Below are 13,598 nucleotides of genomic sequence, written 5' to 3' on the forward strand. Positions count from 1 at the left end.
TGTCTTTTCACACTTGGAGGAAACTGGACCATGCAAGTGCTGCCATTGCATCCTACAAAGGGAAAAACTGCCCTTTCCTGAGGGCTCTCTCTTCCCCAACACCCACCCCACCTGCTCCCCTGAACCCTTGGGAAAGCCCTTCACATTCCCTCTCCAATTTGATTCGGAAACTCTCATCAGCTCTTTTGTTTCAATATCCCCAAATTTCTCTAACCAGAAGTCAGACAAGGACTACAGCAGTCATTGTCGGCCAATGACTACAGCAGTCAGTGTCAGTCAGTGACCATGGCAGTCAGTGTCAGCCAGTGACCACGGCAGTCAGTGTCAGTGACCACGGCAGTCAGTGTCAGCCAGTGACCACAGCAGTCAGTGTCAGTAATCACAGAAGTCAGTGTCGGCCAGCGACTACAGCAGTCAGTGTCAGTCAGTGACCACGGCAGTCAGTGTCAGCCAGTGACCACAGCAGTCAGTGTCAGTCAGTGACCACAGCAGTCAGTGTCAGTCAGTGACCATGGCAGTCAGTGTCAGTCAGTGACCACAGCAGTCAGTGTCAGTGACCACAGCAGTCAGTGTCAGTAATCACAGCAGTCAGTGTCAGTGACCACAGCAGTCAGTGTTGGCCAGTGACCACAGCAGTCAGTGTCAGTCAGTGACCACAGCAGTCAGTGTCAGTCAGTGACCACAGCAGTCAGTGTCAGTCAGTGACCACGGCAGTCAGTGTCAGTCAGTGACCATGGCAGTCAGTGTCAGCCAGTGACCACAGCAGTCAGTGTCAGTGACCACAGCAGTCAGTGTCAGTCAGTGACCACAGCAGTCAGTGTCAGTGACCACGGCAGTCAGTGTCAGCCAGTGACCATGGCAGTCATTGTTGGCCAATGACTACAGCAGTCAGTGTCAGTCAGTGACCACGGCAGTCAGTGCTGGCCAGCGACTACAGCATTGAAGTGAACAGATGAGCAACACAATCCATCCTTCTTTCTTCCCTGAGAAATCTTTTCCAGTCATTTCCTGGAGACTCTGGGCTCCCTGGCTTTCTCTTTTCTCCTCTGCCAGTTCTGCTACTAAACACCCGAAGTCCACCTTCTTTTCCTCGTGTCTGAGTTCCCTTGGAAGTCTCACCCAACTTCATGGTGTCTGTGTCAGTGTTGCCTACCCAAGAGCCTCTCTGGCTTAGCCTTCTTCTCTGGGCCATACACGGCCATTCCAGTAGCATCGTTGGCTGACAGGATTACCTATGGGCATCTGGAAGTTAACTTATCCTAAACTGACAAACAGAAATCTCCTAACCATCCCCTCCCTAGATATAATGTCATAAAAATTAAAACAGAAAGGCTAAGGAAGTAAGTAGGCTCATTTCTTCAGAGATGGTCCATGTGTGTATAAGAATCAAGTCTTAGGGAATATCTAATACCCTCTCTTGTTTAGTTTCCTTGCCTTATTTCATCATCAACACTTAGCTTACCCAATTTATTACGTATTTTACTATTTTCCTTATAACTTGAAAGGTTTTGATAAGGTCTATCTTGTCTTTTGGATGGGTGAAGGTCATTGTCTTTTGTTGGCTCTTACAGCCTGGAAGCCTGTCACTCTCGATGACCCATCTTCATGCCAGAAACATGAAGTAATTTACCCAAAAATCTAAGGTGCCAATACCAAGACAAAAATCTCTTGCTATCTTGGCTTCTGTGATTCCCAAACCCACTGTCTTAACTTCTGATTAGATTCTCTTGTATGGCTCACACCCAGCTCACAGCACACCGTCTGGGACACTAGAAGGTGATATTTGTTGAATGACTTTATGAGTATCCATGTTATTTCTACAATTAGATGGTAAACAACTGAGGCGGAAACCACGCTTGCAACATTTTTATATCCCCGGCAGCTTTATAACAAGACTATAAGCTTGTGAGTGTTGCGGGGACCATGCTGCAAACATTTTTATAGCTCTTCAGTGGTTCACACAGGCCAGCGCTCAACACATTCATCTTTCACTTTTCTCCCAGGAAGAAGAAATTTCTTTAGTTCATTGTACAGAGTGTGTCACGTGCCTGTGATGGGTCACTGCCACGCTGGCCTTTCCCTCAGCTCTCCATTTCCTTCCAAATTCCTTGATGGTCAGCAAATCTATTTCTTTCCCTTGACGTCACATCTCAGAACTTCAACCTGTTTATACAGCCCTATTTTAAAATTGCTGGATTATGTTCGTCTCCTTTATTTAAATGATTGCATACGAGGGTATGCAGTTAACTGTAAGCCAACATTTCCTATGGTTTTGAACCTGTGAATTGGCTACACGTGTCTAGACATGGAACACCTCCATGGGGATGGCAGACTGAGGCCCTGAGCCTCATCTTCCTCTCCTGATGCCCTCTGTGTCCCATCTACAAAGCAGAAGTTACTCAGTACTGCTGTGTGTTGGGGACAGGGCCACCCCATGCTTACAAACCTTTCCAAGTATGGGAGTGGATTCAAAGGAAAGCTACACAGAGAAAAAGGCTCACCAACTCCTTGCTGCCATTGTCTTTGATTATGGCTTCACATAATTAAGGTAAATCATATAACTTTCAGTGCATAAATTCTTCAACAGCATCTTCTCAACAAATCCAAGATTTTTCACATTGAAGTTATTTTAAAATTATCTTATATGTCTGGGTTGTTTTGCCATGTATGTCTGTGAACCACGTGCATGAGGGGGCCACAGAAGGATGTGTGACGTAGAACTGCAGCTGCCGTTATGAGCCAGTGTGTGGGTACTGGATCAAGCCCATCCTTTGGAAAAGCATCAGCCAGTACTCTTAACCTCTGAGCCATCTCTCCAGCCCCAAGACTTTAAAAACTAATCTTGCCTACACGGTGTGACATGCATGCTCACTATTTCTGTGATCTTGTTTGTTATTTTAAGCTAGGACACCCTATTTTATTTGTAGGTCATGTTGAGAGTCACACCCTAGCATCTTGTCCTTGAGGTAAAGCACTGTATCTCCCCCAAGCTAATTCACTTGAAATAGAAAGCAAGATACGTCAACTGACGAGTGGAGGGTGAAACAAGTTCTCAGGACTCAGCCAGGGAAGATGGAAATGGTGGCTGTGAGCCGTGTGAGTTAGCTCTTGTTCAAGCAGGGCCTGGACCCGGCCTCACTCACTTTCCTTCGGAGCTGTAGCTGTTCATGCTGCCATCGGTGGATTCCCGGCTGGCCTGCCGCGTCATCCAGTTCCTCATCTCCACTGCGAGGCCGGTCTCGGTGCTCCTCTGGACAGTGCTCCGTAGTTTTTTACCTCCGGCTTCTGCAGAGACAGAAATCCAAAGGCATCACGGTTCTGTCATCACTGCCTGGTTACAGGACAGGCCGGCCAGCGCCTGAAGACTGCAGATTCGAGGAACTGCTGAGAGAGAGTTTTGTTCTTAAGGAGAAAAGGCACTTTAAACACCCCCAAACAGTGTCTCCCTGAGTACCACTGTTTATTGCCACTTAAAACAGTGTTCCAATAGTTAACATAAGAAACGAAAAGGTTCATACTGAGGATACCGAGCTTTGTTTGCATCATAACACTTAAATTACCATATCAATTTATGCCTCTTCACTTTGCTTTTCATTGTAATTTTGAAATGCAGAATTAATTTATGCTTTCCTCCCCCCAATTCTTTTTGTTTTATGAAAGAAATAGGCCTTCATATTACTTACAAAGAGACAGATGGTGAGGGATACTCCACTTTTAGCTTTAACTTTTATACATAATGTTTATGGTGACAGCTATGAAAAGGCAAAGAAAGCTATACCTAAGGAATAGCCCTATTTGATGGCAGTTTTGAATCTGTTGATAACTTCCAGAAAGATTGTATAATATAGAATTCCTGAAGTGTCATGTGTAGGACTTGGATGGTCACTCTAAGGTGGCTGTATCTAGTGGGTTTTCTCCCAGAAGGTCACTAGCGGATCAGAGCTGAGGAAGGAAGACAAATACAAGCAAGACTGAGCTAAGACATGCTGCCCGGAGAGACCATAGCTCCAGAGAGGGAGTGGGGTTTGAGCTGGGCTTGGAAAACTGGCCAACTGGGACTCCAGGAAAAGAACAGCATGTCTTGGGCAAGAGAAACTACATGGGCAAACGAGCAAACCTGGAGTTACCATGTGTAGAGAGTAAGGGCCATGACTAAAGCGTGTGAGAGAGTGGTGGGAAGTGAGGGTACGAGATAAACTCAGAACTGTGAAGAGCCCGGCACGCTGGAATATGGAGCTGGGAGACCACCAAAGCTCATCCATTTGCTCCTTGCAGGATTTTATTCACGCTGGCTTCGTAAGCCATTAGCGGTTGGAGATAAACAGCCCATGGGATGTGCTCTTCCAGGGGCTGGCAACAGGGAGCTCTCTTAAATGCTGTTGGCGATGCTGATGCGATCAGACTCTTTGCATCAAACTTCTTATATTTGCTCCACGTTGAAACACTGCTTCCAATTCCGCTCAATTCTCATGTCCAGTTTCGACACAATTAAAAAACACCTTGGAGTAGACACAAAATGCACACAGGACTGATTTCCACCTCATCAGAAGATGCTATTCAGATGAGTAGCAAACATGTACTGATAAATGTAAGAAGACTAAAGGCTTCCCTGGTGATGTGGATAAGTCTTTGTCATACAGGAACGCTGGTGATACTGATGTGGTGATGAAATTCCTTTCACCAAGCTTTTTATGTTTGCTTTGCTTGGAACACTTGAGTATCGACAAAGTTAAAAATACTAATTTGTAACCTCCTAGGAGTAAGGGACTTAAGCATGGCTCGACACCAGAGGCTACCATTAGAAGCTAGACCATGAAAAAAGATTTATGAGCCAAGTGATCAGTCCACAGACTAGCTCTGTTAGGGGAGTAAAAAGATAATTTACCATGGGAGACGGGGCCGCCACCACCACCTTAAGCAAGTCACTGAACTAAACAGCACTGGAACCGGTGACAATCATATATAACCCCTCCTGATATAAGGCAGACAGAATCACCTATGGAGTTGCTCTGGACAAAAGTGTACTCACTGTTTCTAATCAAGTACTCTGGTTTTTGGAAGATGCAGAAGGTAAAGTCACAAAACAAATAGCATGCACAAGCAAAGCTCCAGACAAAGCCCAGATATGGCATATTGTTCAAGAGAATTGGCCTAGTCTCCTGAAATGTTAACACCATGGAAAAAAAGCCTAGGTAAGGTAATCGAGATTAAAAGATAGCCAGGTCAGCCAGTGACCTTGGGTGTATATATTTTTGCCTTGCTTGTAAAACCAAAATGAAATAGGAAGTCTTTTTAACAAAATCATACATAGACAATTTCAAGGCAGGTAGGGGGAATTTGAATACAGATTAGATGAGAAAGCTGCTCAAGTTTTAGGTGGATTATAATAAGCATTATAAAGAATTTCCTGACTATTAGATATATGTCAAATATTCAGATGCAAAATCTTCTACCATCAACATTTTAATTTCAAATGGTATAGAAAAAAAAACAAATATACACATGCATAGGAAGAGTGTTTAAAGAAATACGAGGGGGCACAGTGGACTGGACTATTCACCAGTCTAATATTATTGATGACCTTTGTGCCTGTCTCTGTGTGTGGTGCAAGCATGTATGTGCAAACTTGCATAGTTAAGGGCACGTGTGTGTAGGTAGACATGCACATACATGTGGTGGCCTGAGGCTGGTCTCAGGGCTTCCTCAGCGGCATTCCATCTTACTCACAGAGACAGGGTCACTCAGCTGAACTCAGCGTGATGACGGGCTGATCTCCAGGCTGCTGGGATCACAGGCAGCCCCCACGCCTGCCTGACAGTCATTTCCATGGTTGCTTGGGAATCCATATTCCAGTCCTCACATTGTGCTGCCATCCCCTTACCCTGCCACTCATCTCCCCCAGTTGCTAAGATTTATTATTTTATTTCAGAGTGATCTCCAAATAGCTACATCACAAAATAGTATGATTTTTTTTTTATCTTGGAAATCATGGAAACGCTAGGCTGATATGATGAAGCCTGAGTGAGGGCTGAGTTTCTGCTTTGATGTTTGTTCCTTTCAGCACTGTGCCAGGTGAAGAGCTGCCATCACCCGAGACACCTTCAGTGGCCTCTGAGATGTTAGACACTTTTCAGTGGCCTCTGAGATGTTAGACACTCTTCAGTGGCCTCTGAGATGTCTAGACACTCTTCAATGGCCTCTGAGATGTCTGGAAACTCTTCAGTGGCCTCTGAGATGTCTAGACACACTTCAGTGACCTCTGAGATGTTTAGACATTCTTCAGTGGCCTCTGAGATGTCTAGACACTCTTCAGTGGCATCTGAGATGTCTGGAAACTCTTCAGTGACCTCTGAGATGTCTAGACACACTCCAGTGGCATATCTAGGTACATACAAGGAGTATAACTAATGTGCAGCTGACTGTGGGGTGATGCAGACTGAGCCCGGTGGCCTGGGAAGGAACACGAGCCCTGGTGGCACACTGCTTCTCTACTTGTTAACTGTATGGCACTGAGCAAGTCACCCCCTACGTTCTCAAACTGTGAGATAATAAGACATAATGGGCAGGACTTGGGTGAGGGCTTAAGAAAACACACATCTTAAGTGTTTGGAAAAGTACCCTGAAATGAAGAAGGTCTTCAACCAAGGCGTTGTCAGAAGATCCAGAGACGGAAGATGGCAACATGCTCTGGCTGCTCTCAACCACTAACTAGCTAGTTGTGCGGCCTTCTCTAAGTCATAGTCGCTCTTGGAGTCTGGGGCTAGCTGTCTACGCAAAGGGCAGGGAGAGGAGAGCAGATGACCCCTGGCATCTTTTATCTCTAAAGTCTGTGAGCTTGTCTCATTAGTGTACAAAAGGCCATGATTAACAGCCCTATGCTGAGGAGGTATGATACTGTCAAACAGTCACAAGTTCCTAGCTAAATAACTACTTAAAACTTGTCATTTTATATCTTCCATTATCGGAAACATTTACAGACTTATTTATACATTTTCAGCACCATAAAAACCTTTATGTCACATTCACAATAACTGGAATTTAACTTCAACACAATGCATTATGGTGATTCGTGTGTAATGCTCCAAATGATGTCACGTTGCTAGGAAACCTAAAAACTGAATCCATGTAACAGTGAAGGTCTGTGAGAGTGAGTGCTAGGGAGGCAGACACAATTCTATGCTGGTCCTGATGACCACGCTACTTTACACGGCAAAAGGGATTTTGCTAGTCGAGTAAGGAAACTAATTAGTTGTTTAAAGGTGGGGAGATTCTCTGAGTGGGCCAGCATAGCCATTCCAGGACTTGAAAAGCTGAATCCTTCCTCTGACTGGCTTCAGAAAAGGAAATCCAAGAAAGCAGACCCACAACGAAGATTCTTTGTACCTTTGCTGGCTTGAAGATGGAAAGAGACACGTGCAAAGGACATCGTAGTCACCAGAGGCTGCTGAGAGTGAGACCTGGCTGGCAAGCCTCAAGACAACTTGACTGGGGCCCTATTCCTCCAAGGAACTGGATTCTGCCACCAACACGAGTGCCCCTGGAAGCCGAGCCGCTGGCAAGAGCTCAGTCAATGATCAGATCTCTGCGGGGTTACACATTTTCATTCTGTGCTAGCCTTGGGATGCAGTAAGTAGGTGTTGGTTTCAGACGCTGAGTGTTACAGCAGCAGCAGATGAGGACAGCGGGTTCTGATTTCTGTCTCAGATATACTTTTAAATGGATCATACATAAAAAACTATTTTATTATGATTGTGAGGGGAGACCAAGTGAAACTGTGTCAAATCTGGGCTGCTTTTTAAAGGGAATACCTGTGCACACACATCTAGACATAGGTGCATGGTATATTAAACAACACACAAGCAGGAAACCCGAGTCTAAAGCCCAGGTTGGGCTGTGGTGGGGCCCTTAAGCTGTTCATTTGGGTATGAGGTATTTTAGGCATTTGGGGAAGATGCGTGCAGGTCAAAGTGGAGTTCTTCTATTGCCAAACACCACAGGCAGAGAGAGGAGACATCATGCCATTCTGCTCTGTTTTACCTCACGACTCATTTACTTGGCACCTGCTGTAGTCAAAGAAAGTCATCTGATTAAAAGCCCCAAGTGTCAGTTTCCCCTAATATCAGGAAGCTCTTCAAGTGGTCTGACAACAGAAATCAAAATGTCCTCATTGCTATTGACTCGGGAGATTGTCCTATTGCCCTGCCCGAGACCAGGCTTGACATATGATACCAAGCTCAATTCCATGGTGCTCTCTTTTAACACCTAGATGCACTGAAGTCACCCTGCTGGGGTCACACCTAGGAAGTCTCATTAGTGTAGTCAGAATCATTCTGGCTTCGTAATTTTCTTGCCATCAGTAGGGAAGGAGATTTGGGAGCAGGATGGGAGACTGGAATGGTCTTTATTTTTTAGTGCAGACCACAATTCATATGCTTTAAGTTAGTGAGGCAATATCATATCCAGAATTACTCATTTCCAAAATGAATATCGTTTACAGAAATCATCTGTTGTTACACAATGAAGGATTTTTAGATGCAAGAAACAAGAAGTTCTAAAAAAAACTATGAACATATTTTTGGAAGCAATCTTGGGGTCTGTGTGTCTTGCCGGACACACACAAAGCCCTCAGTAGCTACTTTCTTTTTGGCAGTTGATATTTACACTTTAAAAAACCCTTGGCAATTTCAAGTTTAGCACTGTCTTCTATGGCACTCACTCTAATTTCTTCAATTTCACTTATAGAATTACCTCCAGTGTGTTCACCATGGTGGCCACTGTAGGTATAATGCCCTGCCAAGAGATTTTATACCAGACCTGAAGAGAGATCAGTTTGTTGGCCTCTGTGGTCCTGAAAGACATCACTGTCACGAGTAAGTACGATAACTACATACAAAGGCTTAGGGACCGGTCAGGGCTTCTCGCTGTAACAAATATAATTTAGACCTCTGAAAATGTCAGCAAACAAATTAATAAAAATCCCACATCTTAAAATTTCTTTTGGGTTAATCTAAGATCTGCATAAAATCTGAAGCAGAGAGTAATGGGAATTAACGGGTGGTGCTCAAGATTGTTTCAGAATTGAACATAAATGTACTCAATCTAAAACCTTTGGTACACCCACTATCAAAATAGAAGAGTTAATAGTTGAAGTTAGCTGTGGTCATGTGACTTGTTTGCCAGTGAAATAAAGCAAAACTGCTGGGTGTAACTTCAGGGCGGTAGACTTTACAGTGGATATCTAGCCACATGCCACTCCCACTCTGAGGACACAAGTCTGTCAGCCTGGGCCCCCAGGTACAGCCACATACACACATGCATCCCACCGAAGATATGGCTTATTTTGTATAAGGCCATTTATGAATTTTTGATTGTCATTAGAATCCAACTAAACTTACTCTGACAGATACACACAACAGCATCAAAAAAAGAGGCTTAAAACTGGGATAAAACTCAACTGCTAAATTAAATTAAGGAAGTTACCTTGACTTGGAACTATGTAGAGCCATTCCAGATATAAAACCCTCAGAGCTCCATATTGTACAATTACTGTACAATGTGTTTCTTATCACAATTATCTTCTATGAAAGAAAATGGGCCAAGTTCGACAGGCAAACATCAAAGCCTACTACTGTTTCTCCAAGTGGGTTGCTTTCCATCCTCAGTATTTAAGACACGGATTTTTAACTTCCAATGAACCAGTGACTTGAAACCTCATTAATTTTCTCCTTGAGGGTTCAGGTAAGCCAAAAATAATTGTGATATGGATAGTGTTGGGATTCCGATCATTCACAGCCTTCTCCATAAAAACTGGGAAAACGTCAGTGTCATTGCTATCTCACCATCCTTTGGCCTCACGAGCACAGTGACATAGGGGAGAGTAGAAATCTGTGTTAGCAGCAGTTACTCCCTATCACCCACACTCATTTCCGTCTCTGGGCATGTCCCCTTAGACCCCCCCCCAACACACCAACAGGTGGGGATCCCACCAAATGATGCCCTGGCAGTCAGAGAGTACTGAATATATTATAAAAACAAAACAAAACTGTGACATCACCACCATGAACAGCTGAAAAGGGCCCTGATCTTTTCTGTGTTTCTTAAATCATCCCTAAAACAAAGAGGACCTAAAACATCCTTTTTTTTGTCTCAAATTTCTATAATTATTAATACTAATTTTTAACAAGAAATATGCCAAGACAATGACACCTCAAGTGGCTTCTTAGGTATGCCCATTCCATTGCTCTTTCCATAACTGTAAACTTATTTTGGTACTCTCAACACAATTAAATATTAGAGACTGTAGCTCCCAGTGGTTTCCTGTTTGTTTTCACTTGTCCGTTTTACTGGATTTTCATCCCCTCTCTGATCCAAAGTTAAGCCACTAAAAGAGTCATTACCATACTTCCTAGCATTTCCCCCTAAATGTAGTCATGCCAGGCTCTCTACATCGATGGAGAAACAGCACTGATGTCCTTATGACTCTCATTGGATGTCCTCGGCACTGCTTCACACACTGTGAGCGACCTAGGCCTGCTCCACACACTGGGAGTGACCTAGGCCTGTTCCACACACTGTGAGCGGCCTAGGCCTGTTCCACACACTGTGAGCGACCTAGGCCTGTTCCACACACTGTGAGCGGCCTAGGCCTGTTCCACACACTGGGAGTGACCTAGGCCTGTTCCACACACTGTGAGCGACCTAGGCCTGCTCCACACACTGTGAGCGACCTAGGCCTGTTCCACACACTGTGAGCGGCCTAGGCCTGTTCCACACACTGGGAGTGACCTAGGCCTGTTCCACACACTGGGAGTGACCTAGGCCTGTTCCACACACTGTGAGTGATCTAGGCCTGTTCCACACACTGTGAGTGACCTAGGCCTGTTCCACACACTGTGAGCGACCTAGGCCTGTTCCACACACTGTGAGCGACCTAGGCCTGCTCCACACACTGTGAGCTATCTAGGCCTGTTCCACACACTGTGAGCAACCTAGGCCTGTTCCACACACTGTGAGCGGCCTAGGCCTGTTCCACACACTGGGAGTGACCTAGGCCTGTTCCACACACTGTGAGCAACCTAGGCCTGTTCCACACACTGTGAGCTATCTAGGCCTGTTCCACACACTGTGAGCAACCTAGGCCTGTTCCACACACTGGGAGTGACCTAGGCCTGTTCCACACACTGGGAGTGACCTAGGCCTGTTCCACACACTGTGAGCGACCTAGGCCTGTTCCACACACTGTGAGCGACCTAGGCCTGTTCCACACACTGTGAGCGACCTAGGCCTGTTCCACACACTGGGAGTGACCTAGGCCTGTTCCACACACTGTGAGCGACCTAGGCCTGTTCCACACACTGGGAGTGACCTAGGCCTGTTCCACACACTGTGAGCGACCTAGGCCTGTTCCACACACTGGGAGTGACCTAGGCCTGTTCCACACACTGTGAGTGACCTAGGCCTGTTCCACACACTGGGAGTGACCTAGGCCTGTTCCACACACTGGGAGTGACCTAGGCCTGTTCCACACACTGTGAGCGACCTAGGCCTGTTCCACACACTGGGAGTGACCTAGGCCTGTTCCACACACTGTGAGCGACCTAGGCCTGCTCCACACACTGTGAGCGACCTAGGCCTGTTCCACACACTGGGAGTGACCTAGGCCTGTTCCACACACTGTGAGTGACCTAGGCCTGCTCCACACACTGTGAGCGACCTAGGCCTGTTCCACACACTGGGAGTGACCTAGGCCTGTTCCACACACTGTGAGTGACCTAGGCCTGTTCCACACACTGGGAGTGACCTAGGCCTGCTCCACACACTGTGAGTGACCTAGGCCTGTTCCACACACTGGGAGTGACCTAGGCCTGTTCCACACACTGGGAGTGACCTAGGCCTGTTCCACACACAGTAAATCGTTTTTTCTGCCCGATTGCCTGGTTTCTGTTTTCTAAATACCAGATATCTTGTACTTGTCCCGCGTCTAATGTGACAAGTCCTTCTTGGCGTGGGCAGCAGAGATCGACTATTGTCGGCACATCTGCCCAGCGACAGCCTCGCTGTTTCCAGAAGGCATTCCCTTTTCCTTTACTCCCCACGGCTCCAGGAGTTTGCAATCAAGAGGAAGTTCTACAGCTCTCCACATGCTTCTTGAACAAAACTGTATGAAGTGGGCCCGTAATATTTTCATATTTTTCTCCAGAAATTCAGTTCAATTCTATGTTCCCAGTTACTTTCATCTATATCTATATCTATATCTATAGATATCAATATCTATATATCAGTTTATATAGTGATAATTCCTCGTGTAGTACAGGGAATGTGTGACACGAAAGCTTTCTCATACCCACAGAAAACAAGACAGTTGATTCATCAGTGTGACCCCTTCACCTCTAACAGTATCTTTCCATTTCCTGATAAGTACACAGACAGCAACCTTGGGCCAGGCATGGTGGTGCACGCCTTTAATCCCAGCACTCGGGAGGCAGAGGCAGGCGGATCTCTGTGAGTTCAAGGCCAGCCTGGTCTCCAGAGCGAGTTCCAGGGCAATTAGGGTTGTTAGACAGAGAAACCCTGTCTGGAAAAACCAAACCGAAAATAAACCAAAAAATAAATAAATAAATAAATAAATAATAAACAAAAAAGAAAACAACCTCGGTCATGTCTCCATTCACATTCATATTTTTCTGCTTGCTAAGGTCAGAATGTAAAGGATGTATGTTACATATATATATGTATGTATGTATGTATGTATACATAAGTTACATGTGGGTGTAACACATAATCATCTGATTCCCACCTATATGAGTTTTTTATTTAGTAGGTGGCATAAGTTAGTGGACAAGTGATGATGTCCAGGGCAATTTATGCTGAATTCTGAATGTGTGGCCTTACATCGCTAGGACTGCACAACTTTGTCAGTGACGCAAATATTCTATAATGGAGCAGTGTTCAGCGATGTCATCACTAGATGCCGAGGCCACTGAGCACTTGAAATAAATACTGCGACTGATGAAACAGAATTTCAATTTCATCCACTTATTTAAAATCCAAGAGTCACACACGGCTAGTGCCTCAGGTACTGGATAACACAGATCTACAGACTCAGAAAAAGGCAAAGTATTTTAAATTGTTTCAGTAAGACAACATGATAACATTGTCTCAACATGTGTTATTATTATGTGTGTGTTATTATTATATGTATTATCCAAGATATGCATTGTCATAGACTTCACATATAAAAACAAGCTCAGCTGAAACAAATTAAGTTTCTCACTTCATTTGTTAACTAACCCGGCAGAGGTGGAATTGCTATTTCAAATCTAGGTTCATTCAAGCTTTTCCTCCACCCAGAGAAGCTCCTGTGGTTTGTAGAAGACTTCACAGGTAGATGGGATAGGAGCTGAGCACTGGGGGGTAATTAAGATACACACATTGTAAAGAAGAACCCAACTCTGGAGCAAGGAGGTGTAGCTTCAGAAATTTAGAAGTTAGATTTGGAAACACTTAGACCGTCAGCATAAAGGCTTCCCTTAGAAGAGATGGGAATCTGGTTTGCTCTGCATCAGGGGTTCTCAACCTTCCTGACGCTGTGACCCTTC

At 45.0% G+C, this 13,598-nt stretch overlaps 1 protein-coding gene across 25 annotated transcripts in view; it reads right to left on the reverse strand.

Moving 5' to 3' along the window:
• The window catches only part of LOC100752044 (regulating synaptic membrane exocytosis protein 2), a 390,889-nt gene that overhangs the window by 3,794 nt on the left and 373,497 nt on the right, over nucleotides 1–13,598 (reverse strand). For all 25 annotated transcript variants that reach the window (XM_035449594.1, XM_027431481.2, XM_027431480.2 and 22 more), the window contains one exon: nucleotides 3,144–3,285. In XM_035449594.1, coding sequence (XP_035305485.1) covers nucleotides 3,144–3,285 — 142 coding nt within the window. The remainder of the gene's footprint in view (nucleotides 1–3,143; nucleotides 3,286–13,598) is intronic.

Source organism: Cricetulus griseus, chromosome 10 (assembly GCF_003668045.3).
Source record: "Cricetulus griseus strain 17A/GY chromosome 10, alternate assembly CriGri-PICRH-1.0, whole genome shotgun sequence".
NCBI lineage: Eukaryota > Metazoa > Chordata > Mammalia > Rodentia > Cricetidae > Cricetulus > Cricetulus griseus.